The 27,253-nt window shown below is 33.9% G+C and overlaps 1 protein-coding gene across 1 annotated transcript; it reads right to left on the bottom strand.

Annotated features, from left to right (window-relative positions):
* Positions 1 to 3,198: 3,198 nt before the first annotated feature.
* LOC149799831 (A disintegrin and metalloproteinase with thrombospondin motifs adt-2-like) lies at positions 3,199 to 22,212 on the bottom strand. The gene is made up of 17 exons (XM_089958288.1): positions 22,158 to 22,212; positions 18,928 to 19,157; positions 17,958 to 18,047; positions 17,569 to 17,737; positions 16,794 to 16,959; positions 14,458 to 14,536; positions 13,718 to 13,795; positions 12,828 to 12,988; positions 12,175 to 12,197; positions 11,315 to 11,420; positions 10,507 to 10,656; positions 8,776 to 8,911; positions 7,952 to 8,062; positions 7,356 to 7,386; positions 6,332 to 6,526; positions 4,885 to 5,045; positions 3,199 to 3,390 (listed from the first exon to the last, which is right to left on the bottom strand). Exons 1-16 carry the CDS (start codon positions 22,210 to 22,212, stop codon positions 4,897 to 4,899), a joined length of 1,929 nt encoding a protein of 642 aa, XP_089814414.1. The 3' UTR covers positions 3,199 to 3,390; positions 4,885 to 4,896.
* Positions 22,213 to 27,253: the final 5,041 nt, after the last annotated feature.

Here is a 27,253-nt window from a genome sequence, read left to right as displayed (position 1 = left end):
AGGTGTCTAAATTTAAAAGTTTGTTTAAATTTCTATTAAAATGTAATCATCAATGATTATAATTTCAAACATATTTTCAGACAGGCTTCATCTTGTGTTACAACTAAGTCTTTACTGTATTGAAAAATTTCTATAATTAAGGAAGAAAGAGCAAATTTAGTTTTGTTTTCACAAGAAAAATTGGGCTAAAATTTGCACCCTGTTGAACGCCAGCACTGCACACTTTCTGACAGATGTCACATGTCTTGTTTGCTTGGAAATTAAAAAAATCTTTCATTTATAAAATTGAAATATATGTGGCATGCAAATATAAAAGTTAGGATAAAATGGTCGTAAACAATTTGACCTGACAGGAATCATATCATAACGAATCAATCCATTTCAATACTTATGAATGTAGCACATTCTATTTTAAGAGCAATTTTTTCTTGTCTCCTTTTGGTGGGGATACAAGAGATAGATTTAGGCATTCTTGGTATGGATTTAAAAGTAATTGTTTATTCTTTAGAATATGTCCTTATGCTGCGGTTGTCTCTGTGTGGTTCGGCGACAGTAACAGTTAGTACCAAGGCCTTTGTTATGATCCGGAAGTGAAATCTGTGTTCCATTGCACATGATATTGTTTACAGTCCAGCTTCTCAAAGAAATGCTGGTGAACCTATAAGAATAAATTCACTGTGACCTTATCTTTAAAAGTACTTTATAATAAGATATGATATATTATCATTTGGTCGCAAAGGAAAATTCAAAAGTGAGAAATAAATGTAGAGAATATAAAGTAAATCAGTTCTGTTCTGATTCCATGTAGCATAATCTGGCGACTTTGGCATGGTCACGTGATCTCGCCTGGCCGGTATATATGAGAGCCATCTGTACTTGCAATGGAGGGGTATTATGAAGCGGAGTTGTGTGAAGACGTTCCTTTCAAATGAAGCAGTATAATCATCCAGCTGGAGCAAGCACATATGGTCGTAGTTCGCAGAACAGAAAAGGGCATAGAAGTACAAACATCTTAGAATCACGACCTTACAAACATAGGCATTGTAACTGCAGATCTCTCTTCTCTCATCATTTCGCCCTGTTCGTCGCTCGGTCAATCTTGAACGAATGACGACCCGTGACCACGACATAGTTGACAACTGAATGCGATTTTATATCAGCACATATCTGAACTGACCTGTTTTATACCAGTACTATTGGTAACTGAGTCCAAGATGTACTTTATAATAACACCACTTGGTGGCAGGCCAATTGAGTTGAAACATTTAATATCATAATTTTAGGATCTTAATAAATTCCTATAAAATGTATGACCTTACCTTCAAAATAGTCTTAGCTATTAACAGGCATGCTTTCGTTTGGTTTGATCTTTCTGGGCAACATATCTCCGCTAACTAGCCTAAAACATTGTTTCTCTTTCTGTACATACTTTGTTCAATCTGGCCATTTGTGAGGTTCTACCTGTTTGGAGGTACTGTCCCCAGTAAAAATAGATATATGGCGAAATGTTTTAAATACATTTACCATGGGTGCTTGGCGATGTGGTTTTCTCGATCTAATCCTAAGATACAAATTTGTGAGTAAAATTATGAAACAGTTAAGACTTTTATATTTATTAATACCGTAAAGAAATAAATTCCTGACTCTCTGTCTGTATCATTAATATACCATTTGATAATACTACATAAGACAAAAAGAATCATCGAAAGATTTTAACATGAAAACAATATTTCAACAAGAGGAAGCTAAGTTCATTTAGTACCACTTAAATATGGTACGCATCTTAGGATGGTGTACCTCATCATATAGCCACATAACCTAATTAAAATTCACTAAAAAACTCAACCAGTTTTAGAGCTTCCTGTAAAACAAACAAATATCCATTATTTCTCGATCACTTTGAGCCGATGATCCATTCTACTTCTCGATCTGATTAGTCTGCCCTAATTCATTTACACGAGGACGGTCTAGTAGAACCTTTGTAACGATCACAGTTAATAGATAAACTGACATTGTATAAAACCGTAGCTCATTTAAAGTTCCCGTGTTTAGTATTTGTTTGGGTTGTTGCGACTCTATTATCTTAATCTAAGTAACATAAAGAAGCGAAACCAAGTTTAGTAAAATCAACAAATAAATGTATTTATCTAAGTTAAAAAGTTCAAATTTAAGAGGAAAGTACATTATTGTCAGTTGAATCCATAATAATCCTAAACGTATTATCATAAGTCCAAAATCAAAGGATGTTCTGAATGAATTCCAATACTCTTGAATGTACTGATGTACTAATAGTCTTGAATATGGTAATACACCAGCAGTCGTAATGTATCCCAATGATATAAACCATACATCTTTGAATGAAATTACACCAATTAAAGAAATTTGGTTTGAGTCGAAAACGTCAATGAATACTTTGTAATTCCAATGAATACGCTTTAGGTAAATGCTTCTTCTCAACTTAGATCTGAACCCTAACGACTGAACTTAAAACTAAAATTAATAATGTTGTTTACCACATCCTTTAAATATTAATACCCAAATTTTACTGAACTAAAACAAAATAACACGCCCAGGAGGTGTGTCACGTGTTCGCTTCCAGAATATTCTAAATTTTTAAATATGGTTAGACCTTGTATTAAGATCGAAGTAAACATCTTTAAAAGTTAACAAAACTCAGGCAGACATAACCCTCAGTCAGTAAAATAGTCAGGTCGGCCAGAACTCAACCCTTAATCACGGACAGGGGTCAGTCAGACAATATAGTAAACATAACAGCGTACATTCGGCGCCAATGTTACATTTTCATTCTAAATGTTGAATAATTTTCCCATTTCACTGACCACCCATCTCTCTCTCTCTCTCTCTCTCTAACGTTCTCTCTCTCTCTTTCTCTCTCTTGCAATAAATGATATTGTTTTAAAAGATACAGTCTTGTCAGTACCTGCTTAATGTCACACTAAAATATTTGCATACGTTTTGTCATCATTGAGGTATGAGTGTTGAGGGAATTAGACACAATATACGCTAATATTCTATTTCATATCTTTAAAACCGAGTATATTGTTTATATTGTCTCATCGCTGATGAAACATAAAGCCGCTCCTCAAGTGAGATTATTCCCTAAACCATGAAATGCTTTGATATAGACAGAAGCAGACTGAAGGCGAACGTCTAAAAAACAAGACTGATTGCGAAAGGTTGATTGCAACAAATGATTTTGAAATGAAATCTTTATTCATAATCAGTACATTAATATACACGTCAAACTTTCCGTTCAATCGAATTCACACAGAAAATATTGTTGTTTAAAATAAAAGACTCAGCTAGCGGGTACATCGAGACGATTATTTTGGTCAATCAACGTGATGTAGCAATGTTACTTCATTGGCTCTGAAAAGAAAAGACTTGAGCATATAATGGCTTTGAAAAGTGGCTTTTCTCAGACGAATGTTCAAAGTTAACTTGATGCTATTGTCAGACATTGTATCATAGCTTTTTTCTGAGGAAAATGTAATAATCACATATTCTCGATGTATCGGCATTGGGGTATAGTTATATGAATAATAAACTATGGAAATTTTTTGTGATATTAACGCTCCTGTGGCCTAGTGGTTAGAACGTCCAGTTAGCATGCTGGGGGTCGCGGGTTCTAACTCCGGCCTAGTCGTACCAAAGAATTAGAAAAATGATTATAGCACCTGCCTCGCTTGTCGCTCATCATTAATAGATCAGTGTTAGGACTGCTCAGTCTGGATAATGTGACTGGGTGGGACGTCATGCCACATGCCTGCGTCATGATGCCCCAGTGCTAGACATAAACATTCACATTGCAGTCATCGTAGTGAATTTTTTTTTAAAAAAAACTACGTTAAAAATCCAAACACACACAGAGTGATATTAAAAAACAAATAATAGACCCCGAATAATTTGGGTACTTGGAGGTATCTTATTGGGGAGGATGCACTTGACGTTTTGTCGATTCATTAGAATATTTAAAGGGTAGATAGAATTACGTTTGGTACAATAACGTGCACTACTTATGCAAACATGATATGAACGAGGTAATTTGTCCATAGCACGCCCACACAATGTATGCAAAACAATGCATGCATTTCGAGTCGAAAAAGTCTAGATGACTAATGCATGTTTAACCCATCGGGTCATTCTGATAAAGTAATATTCGATGTCATAACCTTCAGAGAGAACAAAATCAGTGAATACCTAATACTCTCTAGTGTCATATTCCAATGAAGAAATGTTAAATCATATAACCAGGTAATCATTGGGTATATATATATGTGTCTGATATCTATCTGAATAAAATTCCCATTTCCCTGTATGCGAGCACACCTACAGCAAGCCTTGTTCAACCGTGTCAACATATCACATTTAATGTTACACATCTTAGAAATTAAATCTGTAAGGTCATGCCGGTAACATATTTTAGAGTGAAGTTTATTTTACCTATATTTTTAAACGCAGGTACATGTAACTTCAAAAGAGAAAGCTCACCTTTTAGATTAGTTGTATGAAAATACGAGTTTTAAGTACAAAGCGAGCGATCTTTGTGGATGCCTTTAATTCAAAACCACGAGAAGGTCAGATACAATCAAAATTAGTGTATATCTGCGACGAAACTATTCACAGAGTTAATCATTTCTCAGATCAGCCATTTAAACTTTATATTCTCTTTCATGCTAAACGAAGTTCTTGACGCATGGGCACGAATCAGCCAAAAATCTATGTAAGTGTCATAGCCCACAATGAGATTCATGGATTATGTCCCGGAAAAATTATATCATCATTTGTGTGCACATAATATACTTGTGGAATGAATTTTTGAAATCGACATCGTTATATAAACGGTTGCAAACGTGGGGATACCTCATTAATACTTCATCCTCGATGACCAGTGACTTTTTTAGAGCAGGACGCACAGCAGTTCCCGGACCATTTTGAACAGAATTTTGACTTCGACGAATAGAACGAGCGAATGTCGGCACAAGACCAATTATTGTAACCTGTATCTTCGCATTTAAGCTCGCCTATAGAAAACAAACTAAGAGATATCACTAACTTAAAAGAAAGAAACACGCAAAATCAGAGAAACAGAGGATTGCACTGGGTAGAAATGAAATATAATAAAAGTTCATGGAATATATTATTTGATAGAATTATATGAAATACAGCTGAATATATTATAATAGAATAAAGTAAAATAATGTGGGAATGATAATAGTACGGTAGTGTGAAATATTGGATTATTTTCTTTTTCTTCTCGGTAACAGCCATTCCTCTCACGTACTACACATACCCAGATCTGCAAACTACACAGACCCAGATCTGAAGTCGCATAATGCGCCGGTAGACACGGGTCTGTGCAGTTAGTAAGGTATGATCAGTAGAACAAACAACATAGACCTGATTTGTAGGCCTATTAGACTACGGCATATCAGCATATATGTTGTTTGCATTTTGATTCGACTTATAGGCTAGTATATACGGTACCAAATATTTATTCCAGTACCGCCTCCTTTGTTATCCTCATCGCCCTCCTACCTGACCCAGTATAAAGCAGTAATCAGCATTAGCTCCCCTTGGTACTCACACCGCCGCCAATGGGGTGGTACTACCTTCTTTAGCAACCGTTCTGTTACTAATCATCTGTATAATTCGTTGAAAATATATTATCAATTATTGTGCTCTGTGACTTGATTATCATTTCTTTACTATACAGTTTATAAATATATACCCAATTGCTGTTCTGCATGCGTGTCTGTTTGAACCTATACACAGATACATATATATGCAGGCAAGGCGATGGGTGCCGTTTACCCGCAGAACTGGGTTCAAATCTCTGTAGAGTACGAATTAAAAATTCTCTAACCTGTATGATAGTATTATTTTTATTAAAATATTAATTCTGCCTACTATTATGAAGCATTCTTCTATAGGAATCCAGTTATAGCACTTTCCGTTCTGTCTGGTGTATATTTATAATTCTCTATAATTAATTATATACACCTTGATTTCTTTCATAGGAATCCGGAATGAGTGTGTAGATACATGATAATTAATTACTAGGTCGTCATGCGAGTGTGTTTGCTACACACGGGTGTATATAACACCGATTGAATAACATCATTGTTTGGTGATGTGTGAGGGAATATGGGCTCGTATGTGCAGGCAAGGCAATGGGTGATATTTACCCGCGGACCAGGGTTGGAATCTCCGTAGAGTACGAATTAAAAATTCTCTACCCTGTATGCTAGTATTAAAATATAAATATTGACGTGTGTGTGTGTGTGTGTGTACCTCATGAATTGCTCACCTTTGCACGTTTCACAACAGACGTTGCCAAAGTCAGAACAGAACCTCTTTTTGTGATTGTAAACATCGTACATTTGTTTACACACATCGGAATCTCTGCAGGAAGGTGGATAAGTGGAGGGAGCACTCGTCGAAAAAGGAGTCTTTGCACCATTAACTGTAGTGGTAGTTGGTTTGGGAGTAGTTACTCCAGATGCTAGATATAAAATAACATTGTTTTAGAAACTTCTAACAATTTAAAATTTTAATAAAATAAGATTAAGAAAGTGAAATAAAAATAGCTCTTTGTATGTGTAAAATGTCTCGTGTAGAAAGCTTCAATGTATATTCTGCCATCGTCTGTCATAACCGATATTTTGTTTTATTATTTGTTGTTACCAAATAGATCTCTACATGGAACGTTGGCTTTCCATGATTCAGGTTATTAATGCTTAAAAACTAACCAGGAATTTATAAAATAATTTAAAAAAAGTTGTCAAAGTCACTGGGAATTTCTAAATCTGTGGATTTAAAGGTGGACACTCAGTCTGCGTTTACAGTTTTCCATATCGACACAAGGATTTTCATTTCATTAAAAAAGTCTCAAAGTTATGTCTGTGATCAAATTATTTGGCTTTTGTGTTACTGTCATATGATAAACAATTCATCAAATATTTTATACATAATAAATGTCATGAAGATCTTTAATCACATACACAGTGCGTGCATAAATATCGTCCAGCAAAATACAGCATTGATCTTGATCTGCCGTTGTATAATTCACCGGCCGATCGGGGTCGTTACAGATTATTTTTCAAACGATATAAAGTGAACATATGAGTTCCAGAGAACAGATGCGCTATCCCATGATTATACAGTAGAATGCTTGATAATACTGGGCAAAATTGTCAAATTTATACAAATAAAACTATCACTAAGGTTAGATAATTTTGTAATACGTACTCTACGGAGATTCAAATCCAGTCCGCCTACGTACCTTTATAACGATTATTTAGTATATTAAAATAGAGAATAAACATGCTTACGTTTCGAGACGCATAGGCCGTCAATACACCACTGTAAAATACATAGATTGACAAATATCAATACCCTAATATGGAAATACATACGCACACATAAGTTTGGTCAGAATATAGAAAGAAATACTAATACTGCACAACCTGAACGAGGATACAATTCAAGAACTTCGGTATGATAGCATAAGTCCAAGGTATAGTCTAGTGTTTACATTATTTTAATCTTGATTCCAAAGGTCATTAAATTAGCAAGTGCTGTAAATATGCTGCCATTATTCAAAGATCTAAGTTATGATACTAACGGTATCTAACACCTATCTTCTTATAGCTAATGTGTACAAAATCTTATACTTTGATATCTATATTTATTCTTAATTATTTCCAATTGCATTTACAGTGTGTTTGTTGTATCTGTATGATATAATACTGCTTTAGATGCATATGTATTTTGCATAGGAATCAGTTTTTCCGAGTTATTAGTGTTAAGAAATATGCGTTTAGGTTGAAACTTATTTTAAGAATAATGTAATTATATTTCCGGTGCGATTGCATTACCTACATGAAGTGTATGAATAATTTAAGTATTTATCTGTAAAGCCAAATACCTTATTTCCTGTTCCACATTGTGTGCCATCGGCAGCAATCTGACGGTCGCAGTATCCATTTTGAGGGTTGTAACACGTCAAGGATACACATATTTTATCTGGGTTTGGAATCTGGAATGAAATAAGTACTAGTATAGAATAAGGTCGCCTGAGTTGTCTGAGTGCTCTCTCTCTCTCTCTCTCTCTCTCTCTCGTGTGTTATCGCTGGTTTATATTCGTAACCTCCAGACGCAAATTGTCAAAATGATCGTGTGGTTGCATATTTTAGATGGGTAAAAAATAAGGGATTTTTATAGGAAGAAGTTTGGTTGGGTGGGGATGGTTGCAAATGGCAGAGGAGAAAAATAGTGTCTGCATGCTGACCGGCTGACATTTTCAGATTCCAGCGTTTGGAATCATTTGAACATTTTTTAATGAGGTTGTTAACTTGGTGTTAAATATATGTCATCACTGTCTTTAATGCTAAATCTAACCCGTGAATAAAGCCATGCAAATCCAGTTTCATTATATTGCATATTAGGTGTCCTTGTCGTATAATTGCATGTCTGAATTTATTTGAGAGTAGTTTAAAATATTAATACTGCCATTTATGTATGTTTTACTTTGCTGTCCAGTACCTCCCGTCCCCGTAAAGATCGCGAAGGAAAGATTGGTCAAAGAAACAATGAAGTTGTCTTGACACTTGAAGTAGCTGCGTAATAAAAAATGAAATTGCGATGTGAAGCAAAGACGTACAGACGGACACACAGACAAAGTGTTGAATAATATATCCGTCTTTAGCATCTGGATAAGTTTAATTTAAGATAAAGGATCATTCTACTTACACTGCATCTATATGAATCTTGTCCAAAGGCAATCTTACATTGCTCTTCTGCACTGTAGATTTGACCTGGGTAAAATTTATTGTAATTATCGTAGTCCCCTTTATTATAAAACGTAGCTTCGTCTTTAACACAGGATCTGAAAGGTGGCGCAAGAAAAATGTTTGTATATGTGTGGGGATATAATATAAAATCGTTCAAAAGCATATATTAATCCTGCTGGAAAATTCTCAAATCGTTCCTTATTCATTGAATGTTAACTTATCTAAATATAAGTATCACCAAAATGTGAGAACTTATTACTTATCAGTTATTCTTCTTTTTCTGGTCATCTCCGCAGCAATTTCATTATTATGTCGTAATTCCGAAAGAAAGTTTTTATTTTTCTTGTTTTCGTCAAATTTAGTTTCCTTGTTTACTCCAAGTATAATGGTCGAAAGCACTTGCTTTTACCGATCAGGGCCATTTCACCTCTGTCTGTTTTTGATTCGACTAATGTGGGTATGTGAGAAAGAATGACAGTAGCTTCTCGTGAGACTGTTGGCTTTTCCTCAGTTTTTGCATGTTCAACCTCCACCAGTTATACTGGCAGCCATGTATATCCTATCACGGGATTACATATGGTGTTAAGCTCACTACACCTCGCAAGAAAATCCGCAAATTTATTGGCTGGCATAATCATTCCTATTTGAAATACTATTCTCCGATACTTAAGAAATTCCTTCATAAAAAGATGTAGTACTAATATTAGTACCCTTACTCGTACCTCGTGGACAGGGTACTAACATGAGCATATACGTGTTAATGGAGCAAGCCGTGTGTGATTCACACCCGGCGCTCTTTTAGCCTAATAATAACACTTTAAACATATTCCTTGCATATAATCCAATAAATTGAGTAGTCCTCTTACTTAATACCGGAAGTATCGAAAATCATTGTTGAAACAGTTGTAAAATCTCGTTTACCTTTTTTAGCCGATATTTTCGTTTAGATCGTCCGCCATATTATTTCAAATAATGATTACTTCCGTTCTCAGCCTCGTTTGTTTGTGTACCATATAAGGACATTGACGCCTTATTTGGAAATGTAAACAAATCGTAGCAAAAATTTGGCGCCGTTTGGGTCAGAAATTCTGCGCATTAAAAGTAAATACGGTTTATCGGTAACTTTGAAATTCCACCAAGAAGCGATTATTCGCACTTGATTTATAATAATATACCGTAGAATATCCAAAATACCGTCTGACAAGCCTACAGTAGAAAAGGGGTCACGGCGAGAGTCTCGCGTTATCTCTCATGTCGGACAGGATACGGTTAGAGCAACCATGCCAATTTATTTTATCGTGTAAGGGCTTAATAAATTCAAAATAAGCCAAACTTCTTTCACAACATGATTATAATTATGTAGTTGATTTCTACACTTTGTTTTTCTCACTTTAGTGATGATTTTGTTTGCTCCATTACATGATATGGGATCAGTTCGTAGCCTCAACCACAACAAATCAAGTTGAGGCTACGACATCGTAACTAAAAAAGATGCACCAGTTTGGAAATAAACTAATTGCGATTAGATTAAAAAGTACAGAAATTTACAACGCCTCAGTTGTGACGACTTTCAGGAAAAGAAATTATCTTAAAAAAATCCATCGCCAACAATTCTATGGTGCTTGACTTTCATTTATTTAAACAATTCTGTCCATTTTAATATGGAAATATATTTTGCATTAATACTTACTTTTGTGCAAGAGTTTTCTGAAAGGCGTCGATCGAACACTTGCTAAATTCCCATGCCCTGTGCGAGTATTCATCCACCAATCCTGGGAGATCCATCCACATGATGTTACCTTTGGAGCAACCTACGCCTTTATCATGATCAGCACCAAGACTATATATATATATATATATATATATATATATATATATATATATATATATATATATATATATATATATATATATATATATATATATATATCTTTTCGATTTAACTGTCGCAAAGACCCTAGTGTGCCTCGAAATGGAAAAACCATTTTGGACTTATTGGTTGATATGCCTGTTCTATTTTCACAACGAACTTGCTAAATTAGCTTTAACATATACGTGAAACTTGTAACAACTGATATGTTTCGTGTTTGTTTTTCTAATTCGGTTTGAAACAAATGTCATACAGATTCCTTACCATGGCAGCAATCGAAATGTGTAATTTCGTCAGTTTGAACAAATTAGCTAATACTTGATCAGTTTGCACAAATTGTTGAAATACATGTTCAAAACTGAAATAGGCATTAATATTCATAACTCTCTCTCTCTCTCTCTCTCTCTCTCTCTCTCCATCACACACACACACACACACACACACATACATACATACATACATACATACATACATACATACATACATACATACATACATAAACAGGGAATGAGAGAGAGAGAGAGAGAGAGAGAGAGAGGAGAGAGAGAGAAATAGAGGGGGACGGAGGGAGAGAAACACAATCAATTCATAACGGAGCAATGTGTCCCTAATTATGTTTGTAATTTACCTATGTGCTAGCTCATGGCTAGCTACAATCATTGTATTAAAGTAGCCCGCTTCTTGAGCAAGGGCAACACCGGATCTCGTACATACAGCGCTCATATAGGCAATGCCTGTAAAGAGAGACACAGCTACTGCTGAGTAACATATCTATATTTTCCTCCCAGAGTGGCAAGCCCCTAAAAGGGTGTCCGCCATCTTTGAGATTAAATAGTATGACTGATTGAAAAGTGAATAGATGCATTCAGATCAACTGATTTTTCCGGCTTTTCTAAATGTTCAGAAAGGCGTAGAAATGTTCGGAACAATCACCATAAATACCTTTTGATTAGATCGTACATGTGTACAATGTTAAGTGGTATTTGAATTGAAAATGAAAGTGTAAATATTCCATTATTTAAGGGATCTAAGCAACAGAGTACAATGCTGTGGGAGTGGTATATGAGATTTCCTTTCATTCCACACCTAATCAAAGAAATACACTTTTTACGCAAATGTTACGAAAAGCCACCAGGATTCCCACAGCTCAATGTATACCATTCTGCATTATTCTTTGTGTATTATAGGATTGTAGTTTAAAATTCGACGTATCTTCCAAGTTTAATACATTTTTGAATAATTGTGTCTCAAGTTTCAAATACTTGTGTCTTTGCTGTACACGGTATTGGTTTCTAGATGTCAATAAATATGACTAAAATGATTTATCACTAGTGTCTTGCTTGAGGCTTTTCTCTATGGTTTGCACACAAATTTGTACAGAAAGCCACATAAACACACACACACACAATATATATATATATATATATATATATATATATATATATATATATATATATATATATATATATATATATATATATATATTACCCGACGAGCCGGTTAAACTGTACCTGGTAAATAAAAGAGTAGGAATTAAATTAAGTATAAGAAAAAATTTTTTATTTGATATAAATCAGTAAAATGCATACATCATGCTATTTTAATTGAGATACAGTTAATTACTCATTCAAAGATATCAAACATCCAACAGTATTTAAATATCAAACAGTAATCAGATTAATCCTCATTGGAACCAACTGGAATTCTTTCGAAAATTCTTGATATTTTCTCATTCACTGTTAGTCTTTTCATGTTTGGAGATGATCCGTGATGTCAGTATACGGGAAGGCCATTATATCAGTGGAGACCAGCATGAAAGTAATGCGAAAGTGCAAATGCATTAATATCAGTTCTTTTCTCTCAATGACAAAAATTGCAGGTGTGATTGGTCCTATTTGGAAAAGTTCTATTTCGTTAAAAGTAAATGGCCATTCACACGCAGATAGTTTGAGAATCACGCCTTGGAGTTGTGCGTCAAATTCGCCGCAGAGAAGAAATTAGTATAATCTTCGTTTATGAAATGAAATTTGTCTTGAAATAAATAAAATTCTAATTAGAGGGGAATTGTGGAAGCTAACTGATTGATACTTATACAAATACAATTAGTTTAATTTTATTTCTTAAAAGTACAATGCACTTACCCAGTGAGCATCATAGCGTTATCAAAATCGGACCTTGACGGTATTCCAGGAGTATTCACTACCCAATCTTCGAACGCTGATAGGTAATCACCATCATTAATGGACCACACTCCATCCTGTTTGAATGGTTTCGCATTTTTGTAGGGTCCGTCTGCCTCTTTCTGCACAAAAATGTATAGAATACGTCCAGCATTGTATAAATTTGGTGATTTACAAAATCACAAACACAAATACTGTTATATGATTTATATGTACAGATGGCAATATTATATCGATATCGACATGGCCACTGTTCGAGATTACTAATTTCTGAAGTTTGGATTCATTGGATATGCAAAAACTGATCTTAGTTTAGGACAGTTCATGTCAAATGCTTTGTGTTCCACAGTATTTACATGGCGGTGACAGAAGTCATGATCTAATGACTCTGTTCTTCCATAATTCAGACGTCTCAAATACTGTCTATGTCGATGGAAAAGAAGTTGCGTAGTCATTGAGGCAGACTTACGGAATATATAATTTGAGCCAGCTATCACATCGGGGACACAGTACAATTCTTTTTCACGTATGTATGATTTCACTATATAGTAGGGTGTGAAAAATAAGATCACGAGAGGTAAACTTACTTTACTTTACAATTGCAGTGCATCTGAATTTAACTTTTCTAACTGAAATAATGGTGATAAAGAAATGAAAAAAAAAACGCTGAAGAAAGTTGTTGTTATCTGATGTTAAGGAATTACTTGGAAATTTAAATTTGCAGATTTTAACTAATTGAGAGTCTAATTATATAGTATATACTGATGATACTCAAGGAAGTTAGGTATTCAATATGATACATAGCATATGAAAATTTGATTATAGGATTTTATTATTTCAATGTCTCTTACCTTGACGACGGTAATTGCCTTGAGTGTTATGTCAATGGAGAAGGAGCGGCCTTTAATAGACTTGTACGTGAGGGCAACCTAGACAGGATACACATTCTTATATATATATATATATATATATATATATATATATATATATATATATATATATATATATATGCGTGTCTGCGTATTGTGTGTGTGTGTGTGCGTGTGTGTGCGTGTGTGTCTGTATTACAGACTGAGAGAGAGAGAGAGAGAGAGAGAGAGAGAGAGAATTGAGACCTGGCGGCCTTTAATAGACTTGTACGTGAGGGCAACCTAGAGAGGATACACATTCTTATATATATATATATATATATATATATATATATATATATATATATATATATATATATATATATATATATATATATATATATATGCGTGTGTGTGTGTGTGTGTGTGCGTGTGTGTGCGTGTGTGTCTGTATTACAGACTGAGAGAGAGAGAGAGAGAGAATTGAGACCTGGCGTACTCTGCTTTCTTTATATGACATTTTGTCATTAATTATCTTCTAAAAAGCCTTCCATAAAGCATCGATGAAAGGCTGTGTCGACTTTGGAATGCACATATTCACAAGAGTTTTTCTCATGTTTTCATTAGATATAAGTGCACGGAAAACTGCGCAACATTAATATAGAAAATCGAATATTCCTGCTTTGATATGCTTGCGATTAAACAGATTATAATAAAATCAATTTGCAGAAAGAAATTCTTACGCCATTAATAACTTGTGAGACGTATTCTCTCACTCGGTTCATTGCGTTCTGGGTTTCATTGTTGGCAAGAGCATAAAATCTGCAAATACACAAATCATTTCTGGATATTTTGTTTGTCTAGGAAAGAAGTATGCACTATAATTTTGAATAGCTTTTAACTGACCTCTTCAAAAAAGTGTTCAGTTACTTGTGAAAGTTTTCCGTCACTGTCAATTGTCGAGAAAAATCTTGAAGTTTCTCCAACTACGTCAGAAAGACATTGTTATGACTGAGTCGTTAACGTGCTATTAGTATGTGTGTATAGGGATTGTCAGGACAAGTAAGTAAGACATTGTTATGACAGAGTCGTGAACGTACTATTAGTATGTGTGTATAGGGATTATCAGGACAAGTAAGTAAGACATTGTTATGACAGAGTCGTTAACGTGCTATTAGTATGTGTGTATGGGGATTGTCAGGACAATTAAGTAAGACATTGTTATGACAGAGTCGTTAACGTGCTATTAGTATGTGTGTATGGGGATTATCAGGACAATTAAGTAAGACATTGTTATGACAGAGTCGTTAACGTGCTATTAGTATGTGTGTATAGGGATTGTCAGGACAAGTAAGTAAGACATTGTTATGACTGAGTCGTTAACGTACTATTAGTATGTGTGTACAGGGATTATCAGGACAAGTAAGTAAGACATTGTTATGACAGAGTCGTTAACGTGCTATTAGTATGTGTGTATAGGGATTGTCAGGACAAGTAAGTAAGACATTGTTATGACTGAGTCGTTAACGTACTATTAGTATGTGTGTACAGGGATTATCAGGACAAGTAAGTAAGACATTGTTATGACAGAGTCGTTAACGTGCTATTAGTATGTGTGTATGGGGATTATCAGGACAAGTAAGAAAGACATTGTTATGACAGAGTCGTTAACGTGCTATTAGCATGTGTGTATAGGGATTATCAGGACATTATCTTAGTCCTGATTATACAACGCACATTAAACTTGGTTATCCGAGAAAGGTACACAGGACAGAAGTAAATCTATAAGGTGGAAGTTTTTAAAATATAAAGTCTTTTATTTTATATAAATTGCATCCCCTTAAAAGATTTTGACTAAGGCATAACGACAGCATACTTTCCAGATTTATAAAATATCACTGCCTCTATTACTGCATTATTCACCTTTTATGACAAGCCGTAGGGCACACTGGGGATGGTTGAATTGCGGGTTCGAGTCTTGCAACAGTTCAGCTAAGGTCGGCTGATGCTACGTGTCTTTGGGAAAGTCGCTTTGCTGTCATTGTCTTGTCACTACAATTGCCTGGCATGTGTTGTTTTTACCAAACAATCAATCAATCCATGAGTCGATCGACGGAGTTTTCCTCACAGCGATATACGCAACATGTATCCATATATCATATCACACAAGATAAAAACATTATGATAAATCTTCGAAATACACATGACATTGGACGTATGGGAAATATGTGCTTATTTATATTCGGATATGATGCCATATGATATAATAGTTTAATTAGGTTTCATCTCTGTACATTTATAAAAAAAAGTTTACAATTCGACGTTTAAAATATACAATGACTCCACTGTGGAATTCCGAAACAATTTGACACAGAACTAAAGCATTAGTCTATGAATAAATATTTCCGCACAATTTAACACGATAAGGCTGATGTTTGAACAAAACCTGCACAATTTTCTGGGAAGACTAACATTTCTGGGACAATTTAAAATATCCTCATATATTAGCACTTTTTGTAATGACGATTTATTAGTTCTCAAACACGCGACCCGTGGAGTTATTTCCCGCGGACTGAAACAACACCCGTAATTTGTAAAATAAATATAAAAAAATGCCTCTTTAACCGCCATCCAGTTTTGATAAAAATTTGATTGTTGCATCGCTTACGTCTTGTTTCCATCATTTCAGCTGGATACCTTTTAGGTCAACCAGTTTCGGTCTATGAAAAGGTCTGAGTGATATTTCCCTCTGGCCATTGTTCAAGTCTGCACGTGGTCTTCGTGGTGATTTGAATTCGAGACCCTCATATAGCTAGTCATACTAAAATACCATGCATCCTGTATTGCAATAGCAAAATGTTGATTTTTACATCACGATAAACGGATTACTATGTAAGTAACAATCAACTCATTTTCTGTAGAATTTAAACAGGTCAGACACTATTTAGCAGCTCTTAAAAATATCAATTTTAATTTGTTTGATTTGGTAAATCATTAAGTTTTCTTTGGTTTACTGCTTCTACTTAACATGATACGATCAAATCAACGAAAGGCAAGGAAGGAAACAATGGTTACTTACTTTTGCCAGACAGGAGGATCCACTACAACAAGCAGTTCAACTCCGTACACTGTAGTGGCTCGCTTGTTCTTGTCTAAGTCGCTTTCTTCAACATTTATGTTGTCTAATGATCTCCGCAGATTTACAAAGAGACTCGTATTTACAGCTTCCTCCTCAGCAACATCGGCTGTTAATAATGATAATAATAATAATAATAATAACAACAACTGTAATCATCAAAGCCAATACAAGTATCAATCAACATGTTCTGTGCCCGTTTTTCCATTCCTCATCCACTCGAATGATTTAGTTCTAAATATGCGTTTCCCCACTTCGAAACACCCGAATCCCTCCTTTTGATAACTGCTGTCGCATAAAGTTTAAGCATTCCCTCTTGTCGCAATGTGAAGCAAATAGCTAATGAACAATTGACTGGAATTAAATAAACTTGTAAGATGGTAAAGTTATCTATGATAATATATCCAGTAGCTACATTTTGGTACCTGTTTGTCAAAAATTTCGTAACTATTGAACTGCGACTATTAATAACACAAAATTAGCATATTAGGTTCTAGTTTAATCACTTGATCCACAGTATGTGTACTGTATAATAACACCGTCTGTTCCTCCTTTTGTTCGTCAGCGACAAAAATAAGGTGGAAATAGACCAGAGTTCGAATGGTCATATTCATGGACTATCAGATATAATGCCGTCGCTTTATCTTGCCAAAAGCTCACAGAAGAAACTCCAAAACCACAATTACATATCTAGTAACGTCTTTTATGTGAAACTTACGTATAATCGTATCGTTCGTTAGGCGGATATTGTCACCATTTGCCATTTCTTCCCGAATTACGTGAAGTGTATCATGGTACTCTCGATTGCTATATAATCTATCCACATTACTTAGATCAGAAACTGGAGCGAGATGGAAATACTTGTCTCCAATCCTTAAACCTCCTTCCTGTAATAATAATAATAATAATAATGATAATAATAATAACAATAAATACATCTCACAAGAATCAAACTTTAATCGTATTTGCAGAAGATGTTGACAAATAAAACGATCATATTATAATCTACTTCTTTACAGCTCCGAACCAATGGAAATTAAACTACTTTTCCTCCAAAAAAATTGAATGAGAACTGGAAAGGTTGCACATAGCCACAGTCGGACTTACCAATATCCTGGCACAGGGGCCTTTCGCTCTCCTGACACAACGAACAGTGAAAAAAGCGCTGTTTTCGATGTCGTGGTAGTATTTTCGTTCCTGTCAGGAAAATAAAATATAACATTTTTTCTTCAAATTATTTACATTCATTGTGAGTCATTCAAATGAAACTTACTATTTCAAATTATGTTTAACAACTTTGATAAGAACATCTTGAGTATTATAAACAACAGAGTTCTGAGCTAGTATATATATTTGACAAAGATTTTGTCGTACTGGGAAAGGCTGTCAAAAACTGGTAATTGAAATACATACACATTCTTTGTACCATTCTCACACACGTGATGTTAATTAAGGAGAATTATGATGCATTTTGATTTGGTCTCAGGAAAAATGGAATAAGAGGATAACCAATATTTTTCCCTTTTGGAATTTATGTAAGGAACATACGCTTCCGCAAAACCTTAGGGAGGCGAAGTGCCATTATTTAGATATAGTAGGCTAAAAAGTGGTGCGAAAAATTAATTTCTGACGGTGACAAGACAAGACAAAACTAGGTAACACCCATGTTGTAAAGTTTACAACATGTGAAACATTTGTTTTATAGATGCATATGTGTTCGGAAATAAGATCCATGCTTATAGGTTATTGCTATTTAAAAATGCATTGCTGTAGGCTACAAAATGTTCGTTTATCTTGCTGCCATTAGGAATGGTCTTGCGTAATATATTAATGATGAAAAATACGTATTTCTACTTATTAAAATATGCCGATATATTTGCATGATGTGCAAGTAGATTCGACTGAAGAAATGTGAAAATTAATTCACTGCTTTATTTTCATACTACACCCTTAATTGTACAATACTGTAACGTTTAGTTTGAAGTATAGCCTGAAGCTATTGGGATAAAAATCTGGGGTTATACATGAGCGTTCAGCATGTGAATCCTTGGTTTAAGATCTAATACTATGAACTTACAACGTTCCCTGTGAATGGTTCTTTCACGGCCCTCTTCGTTCCGTCAGGCATCGCCTCGACAACGTACATGTCGGTGTCAACACGTACGTGCGGATTTTCTTTGAGGTTAAGGTTGATTGATTTCTTCCCTCCATGCAGTTGGAAGCTTAATTCCTCTGATAAACCAAGGTCTAGATGACGCTTCCGTGCGTCATTATTCAGATCTCTGAGCCATACAATTTCATAAGTTCCTGGAAAACCAATAAATAACAAAATAAAGAAATAAATAAACAAATAAGTAAATAAATAAATAAATATAAATATTATTTTAATATATGTCAAATACTTTCTAAAATGTATATTTGGCAGGGGATAAACCTTTTCTATATTGGAGTATAATGCCAACATTGTTAAATGTATCGGTCACCGTCGCACATTAATTCACAAATGCATCAAACGTTTCACCTAAATAGTGCCGAGATTGTTTCCAGTAAATATGTTAATTTGAGAAAACCGTCAACATTCGGCAGTGCCAAGTTAAATGGATTATTATGAGGAAAAAGCAATATATCGAGCAAGTAATTAATGAACAAAACACTAGCCATCGATCATGTCTGGCACCAAATAGCTTAACGAAAGATCAAGTGTTGTTTGATATTAAAATATGTAGTTCTCTTGTATGCATATGCATACAGATATAGCTGATGACGCTTTTATTCTACTCCAAGGATCTCATCATTCTCTTAAAGCAACTATCAATAGTGTTACGTGTTTAGGCTCTAATAAACGAAATTGTCTAGAACATTTAACCATGAATTCTGCATAAGCACTCAAATATTTCCAGGAAAAAGAATTAATAATTCCAAAAGTAAAATGTCAAATCATCTGGTCAGAACAAAGTAAAACGCCCAGCTGACTAAATTCTCTAGAGACATCGTTATATAACCTGAATACTGCGCGAAACAGATGCTCGGATGAGGGTCAAGTCTCCAGTAAAACCAGAATGTCTAGAGCATCGTAAAACCTATCTACGTCCAGTGTCATGTAGTCCTAGTCAGCCTCAATTTCACTATTATCAATCCAACATTACGAATGAATAATAAAAAAGAATTCGTTTACTTGATTCTCAATCAAGGTCATGATCTAGGTCAGCAAAAAGATACAAAGTTCTATTTTTAGGTGTTGACGACAAAGCAGGTCAATCTAATTTCTAGAAAATGTCAAATTCCAGTAAACAAAATTACATTACTTTAACATGTGATAAAAATAAAAACAGACAAATAATTTAAATTAAATATAAATTAAATCAAATCAAATATTCATAACATGATCATGCAAAACTTAATTTTGTATTATCTGAACCTGGATGTAGCATAACAAAAACAAATGCTGTTTGGATTGGAAACAAAAAGTTTTCTAATGCCATAATATGTCCCGATACGGAACTAAGCTGGTCTTCCAAGTTACACTTTTTGGCATCGATTTTTCTCTAGACTTACAACAAAATGTCGGAAATTTTATATTGGAAGAAACTAATAAAGGTAAAAAGATTTCTGGCAAGCTAGATTGAAAGACACGTTTCTTTTGTACGTAAAGTAACTGTTGTAAAAACTCTTGTTCTGCCCGATTCATACGTCTTTTTTGAGCACTTTCAAATCCATTAGCCAATATTGAAGCAGAACTAAATCGTACTTTATTTAAGTTTGCGTATGGGGGAAAATTAGAGAGAATTAAATGTGATTAAGTAGTGGCCCCGGAGAATGAGGGAATATTAAATATGATACACATTTATTCATTCCTTAGGTTTATTAAGATAAGATGGTTTAAAAGATTGCTGGAAAACGAGGATGGAGCGTGGCAGAACCTAGTCCATACAACTATATTCAGAAATATGAAGGATATTTGGAATTTAGGGAGAAGAAAATTAGAAGAAATTTGTAAGCTCATTAAAAACAGTTTTCGGAGAGACGATAGTTTGGCAGTATTGAATTAGAAAGAGGAGCCTCAAAATCTAAATTAGTATTTATCCCTGAGTTTTCTAAAACAAATTCCACCGATAAAGTTCCATCAAAACAAATCCTGGAAAGATGCCGGCATTGAAATTCATAATGATTTAGCTGATGATCGCGCTAATTTAATACTTTTTATAATGATAAAACAAAGGAACCGGATACGACAATTTAAAAAAAATACTTTTCATTAATATCCAGAATTCCAAAATAAAAAATCATTTGGTTCACTATTTGTTTGAGAAGCTGGAGGCTAAAATAATGAATTTGCAAAATAAAACGCATTGAGATTTGTTAACAAATATATTTTCAAAATGGTAAAGAAGCAACACATACTGCTAAGCAAGAAACTTTGATGCAAGTATTAAATAAAAATGAAGTAATGAAGATTGGTCTAAGATTTATAACCGGCGAAACTTTGCACTAAGGAAACAATGTTGATATCTTTTACTCTGAAATTAATTGATAGAATAATTGTAACTAATAACCTTTTGAAAAGGATTAACGTAAAAAAGACGACAAGTGCAGTTTCTGTAAGAATGCCAACGGAAATATTGAACATATATTCTACGACAGTAATATTACTTCAAAGGTTCGGTACTCTTTTACAAAATATTTTGCATATTGTTGACCAAATATTGACCATTTGTCCAAACAGAAATGATTTTGGGAAGCGAAGAACTGGACATTTTGTGTAATAGTTGAAGGACATAAGAATATTGGAAAATATGCCCCTAAGTTAAACAAAAGAGATGATTAATTTCGTCAAAATCGGACATCAATCATAAACTTGTAAATTGTGCAATGCGGGCATTTAGATGTAGTTGGAATTGATTTTCATATTGCTTAATGCTGTCACTACACTGAAAAGCCATGTTTACGTATCTTTTATTCACAATATAATTAATGCTAGAAACATTTTGCTATAAATCAACAAAGATATATCGAAGTAGTGCACAAATTTAACTGTAATGGACAACTTAGTGTACGATACACTAGAAGTTTTATAAAATTTTGGTTTTTTATTAAATATAAATTTAATTATCGTTCCAAAATGTAACTGTTTTACGTTAATTGTGAAATTAAGTCATTTCAGCCGAGCATTTATATTGATTTTTTTGTCACTCAGGTTGATATTTCTTTGGTTAGATTCGATGAAATTTGTAAAAACTTAACAAGGGAAGAGTAACAAAATATAAATAGGGTAAACAAGTACTTGATATATAAAAGAAGATAACTTACCTGCGTCAAGTACAGCAACTGTACAAATCAGTACGATGAAACGATAATCGATCATTTTGGTTCTGTGATACAGGTAATCTAGCTTCCACCTCGAAAGCGAATAATTTTCTCTGTGAAAACGTGTGGTTTATGTAGATAAGAAAATCAATACAAATCCGCTTAACATCTGATGAAAAGTGCAAACAGCAGCTATATGATGCAACAAGACGATAAGATAGGCTAATCTTCTTAAAATTATCTTCTTAATCAGAAAATAAGAACTATACATTTACCATTCATGAGGATATAAGCGAAGAAAAAAAGCATGAGAATTAAGTAGGATAAAACGATACCTCCCTTTTACCTGTCAAGACACGTCTTCATTATTATTTTTCCTCCTAATATGATAGTCTATAATCATCTAGACTTTGAAAATTTTCTATGTGGCATGATACGATTTGTAAGTCTGTATTACATATAACCATACGGAATTAGGATTTGTATCTCATGACAAAGATTTGAATGTGTGGTCCATTTCATTACAATAAATTATACTTACTTACAATTTAGTTTATGTATTATTCAGGAAAGTTCACATGTCACCTTGGATATATACACATACAAAAGAAAATATTTAAGTTGTTGATGGGCTTAGGCTTAAAGATTATGACTGGGATTTCTTGGATTAGCACACAAGCGATGTTAATCGTATTTACATCAATTTAAGTTCAGAGCCAGATCCTGTCAAGAACGTATATAATGTGAATTTTGGGCTTTAATTTGGGATTATCCGGATTATATTTTAAAATAATTTTATATTGCAATTAGCGACACCATGAATAATTTGATTAGGAACATAGATAACGATATTATTGGTAACGTTTAAAAGAATTTCGTCCTCCCATCTCATTAGGGGTTTCCATCGGAGTCATCGATATCATCATCAGCATCGTTGGTGTCATTATTATTATTATTATTATTATATCTTATTCATACTTTAATAGCGTCCTATTTAATTGAGTTATTCGGATGTCAACTTTATTTTCGAGACTGTTTTCTCGTCGACTAGAAACGTGTTTACATCCGACTTGAGAATGGGAGCAGATATTGTTTTATAATGACTTCTAATATAATTTTTAATTCAAAGAAAGCAGATATGAAATATGGGGGGGGGGGTATAACATCAATTAGTTTATCTAGGTGTCCTATATGAATAACATAAAACAGATTTCATGAAAAGATATTAACTAAAATAGATAAAAAGTAAAACATAGATATTCAACTGACTTTCACTTTAAAATTTATTATATATATATATTGGAATATACAATGTGTATTGAATAATGAACTCAAAATAGAAAACGCAAACATTGGCATAAATTAGCTACGTTATTATATAAAAACAGACAAAAACTTCATTAGATATATCAACTTTTGTAACGGTGACCTTTTTAAAACTTGAACGTGTTAAAAACATGAAGATAAATGGCATTAAAATACATTTTTTCATGCATCTAAAACATTATTCAATATTGAATGCAGTCTGAAGTAAAACACAAATTATATATTCTGCGTTTTATTGAATAATGTCTTTTATTCTCCACATAATGTATTTTGTGTTTTCAAATGTTATTGTTTTGAAAATTTTTTATAACGTACTTTCAACAAGCAATTGCAAACGTCAGTTATTGGGTTATAATAGAATGATACAACTTCTTCTGAAAAGAAGCCAATAGTGGTGAGAATATATCCGCATCGTTGTTTGTTAAACTTCTAAATAAGCTTCTATAACATTGTTATAACTACATGATCTTGTTCCAAGAATAGATAATGATTACTACAACATTTCTGTGAAAGTTTTACTATATAAACCATGGAGTGAAAACCGTCACAATAGTTTTATCAATAGAATCTTGTTTAATTTTGAGAAAAAGCATCTCAAACATCGTTTAATTTTATTTAATTGTTTTGGGTGGGTGGGGTGGGTGCCACGTTCATTCTGCATGTTACTGCCTCTATTATCGAAATTGTCTTCATGATTCTAAGCTTTTGTTGTCATTAACTAATCCTCTTGAGACAAATCAAATATGATATCCCTTTTCTTCATTGGGTGCTAATGAGGTTCAAGTTACAGGAACGTATTCACATTAGCTATGAAACTGTCACTCTTGACTCCGATCCGTTCTACACCGGAGATCAAAACTTTGTTGTTATATATTCATCATCGTGAAAGATCATGCCAAAGACAATCGCTCTCCGTCAATATGTATAGACTATTGAACTCAATATTCATTTCTAAAACAAACATTTGCAAAATTCGAATACACTTTCCTTGTTGGATATTTTTTTTCCAATTTTGGTCTCTTTCAATATTTGTTAACTGTATGTTGTAGACCGTAAACGGAATATTAGGTGATGATACTTAACACATCTATGTATTACATGCAGTCAATCAAAAATCTGAAGATTGAGGCAAATCATAGATGGAGTTAATGAAAGTGCTGAAAAAGAGAAATATTGGATACTGCAAATGAGAGTACGTAGCAAATATGTTGTGGAAACAAAGCTCTGGTCCAAAAGGGGTATGGTTAAACAACATTGTCAATTTCTCTTCAAACAGTTTGATTATCTCCACACTCTTCTGATGACAGCTTCTTTATCTCCTTTAAAAAGACAGGAAGACATACTGAAACACACATACTCACATGTGCATACACATGTTGTGGGCAGTATTAGTTCCAGCTGACGAAACAGAGAGAAAGAACAAAATACTAACACACACACACACACACACACGCGTGCGCGCGCGCGCGTATATACTGTATGGTCAGTATTTGTTTCAGTCGCAAGAAATGCTGTTCTAGCATTAAAATGACATTGAATGCCCAAATGACATAGAGAGTGCATGAGCTTATGATGAAGGTATGAAGTACAGAGTGTATGATCTTGTGATTAATGCATGAATGGCATAGAGAATGTATGGTTTTATGATGAGTGGGTCAATGACCTAGAGAGTGTATGATCTTGTGATGAATGGGTGAATGAGAGGGTTTATTATCTTACGATGAATGTATGAATGGCGTATAGAGTGTATGATCTTGTGATAAATGCATGAATTAGAGGGTTTATGACCTTATGATGATTGCATGAATGGCGTAGAAAGTGTATTATCTTATTTTGAATGTATGAATGAGATAGAGAGTGTATGATTCTGTGATTAAAACCTTTAAAAGGGTTACAAAAATGTCACTACCTCAGTGAGCACAAAGTTAGGTTAATATCATTAAAAGCAATCAATAATAAAAATGCACATCATCAAAGGAAACCAGTATTTATGGTGCGTCATGAATATTTCCATTTGGAAATGTAGGAGCAATTATTGGGTAAAATTGCATTAGAAATATCCATGGAAGGCTGGATGTCTGTTAAATTGTTTGGTACATTGTTCATGCTGTTAGCTTCTGCACGGAGAAAAGCGACGAAAAGAGACACTGTTTCCTGGAAAAATCACGTCCTTATAAAATGTTAAAATGAATGCCACGTTCAGTATGTGGAGGTATTGGACGTACAGAACTTTCGAATGTCAACTATTTTTCATTTTATCTTAAGCATATGTTATTGGCATAAATATTAACGAATGGGGTCAGGCAGCACAATTAATAGATTATTGATACTGGCAGAAATTAAACAATTGTATATACATTAAGCTGAATAAATTGACTAAAATTGACGACACAGTATCTTTTTTTATATATCAAAAATGTCAGTAACTGACTAAGTAGAGAAACAGAATTGTGAATACACCTTAATTACAGTTTTAAAAAAGTCAAGTAAGTGAATATTAATGTTCGCTGTAAATTCAGATGACAAATTATTTTTAATCACTGAAAAGCGGAGATTGTTTAAATTTTGAAATTGTAATTGTATGCGTTTTCTTTGTAATTACGCAAATCACATAATTGATTATTTTTCAAATGATTGAAATAAAAATCATTATTTAAATCACTAAAGTTATTTCTAATTTTAGTATGCAGAATATATAACTTCCTGTTACCAACGAAAATATAGGCAGCACAGGTGATGTCTTGGCATTTAATTTACTTTTGAAGATAGAATATTAACTTTAACCTTTCAGGGCATCTGGTAGTTAGTTCCTAACGCAGATATAATAGTGAAGAAATAATGAGTTTCTATTTATTTCGAGTCTGGCATTAATGATATTAAAATTATTTCTATCGTATTTTCCCTTTTTCTCACAAACCAGTGGCGTTAGAAAATCAGCACGATAAGGACAGAACCATTTAAACTGTTTAGAAAGTAGCATAGTACATGTTTTTTTTCCTCTATCCGCGAAAGCAGATCGAACAGTTCTTCATAAATCTTACGACACGAAGCACTATGGTAAAACCCGTCACAACTTTCCTGCTTGTAAGTTTAATTTTTGTTCTAATTTAAGAGAGTTCTCAGCTAAACAACCATCCTATCATCATCAACAAATTTTAGGGGCGAATGTATATAATATATATCCTGTATTACGTCCTTCGGCAGTTAAAACTTCTTGAGGTCAACAAATATATGTTATCAATATGTTTAGCCCATTGACCCAGACTACTGAAAGTAACGCCAGGTGTTTGTGGAGCTCAACAAAAGAGAATATTTCCGATGAGAATTTAAGTTTCGAAAAAAACCGGTCGTAGTTACGCGAGACTCACATTACCTAATTTTGGGTTGGATTAAAGTCAACTAACCAAAATCTTGACCAATAGTCTATCATTTGTAAATCTGTGTTTAGTACATATTGGTAAGTATTACTTGATGACCACGCCAGTGAACTAGTATTTTTACAGGATTAACAATCATTAGCCCAAGGTTACTGCCAAAACCCAATATCCAAACCCAACACCTTATCGCGTATTAAATCAACAAATTCACAAATTCACAAACAATCTTACTTTCTTTAAAAATATAACACTGTTTGTATGGTTTTGTAAAATTTAAGAGAGAGGAATAGCAGAGGCAAAGAGAGAGGTCGTGTTCAGTTTGAAAAGCCTTATGTTCTGCAAGCTTTCTACTCAGCGATCTCGATACAGGACACGTATCAGCATCTTTATTTACTG

This window comes from Sinohyriopsis cumingii, chromosome 5, assembly GCF_028554795.1.
Source record: "Sinohyriopsis cumingii isolate HCF-2022 chromosome 5, ASM2855479v2, whole genome shotgun sequence".
Lineage (NCBI taxonomy): Eukaryota > Metazoa > Mollusca > Bivalvia > Unionida > Unionidae > Sinohyriopsis > Sinohyriopsis cumingii.
This window is presented reverse-complemented; position numbering and strand designations above follow the sequence as displayed.

Excerpts from the sequence above, each read along its gene's own strand:
- LOC149799831 (XM_089958288.1), bottom strand. The coding sequence starts at position 22,212 with ATGATCGATTATCGTTTCATCGTACTGATTTGTACAGTTGCTGTACTT. Across the intron at positions 18,048-18,927 it reads AACCATTCACAGGGAACGTT|GAACGAAAATACTACCACGA; the intron begins GTAAGTTCATAG and ends TTTTCCTGACAG. Across the intron at positions 12,198-12,827 it reads AACGCTATGATGCTCACTGG|GTACAGTTTAACCGGCTCGT; the intron begins GTAAGTGCATTG and ends TTTATTTACCAG.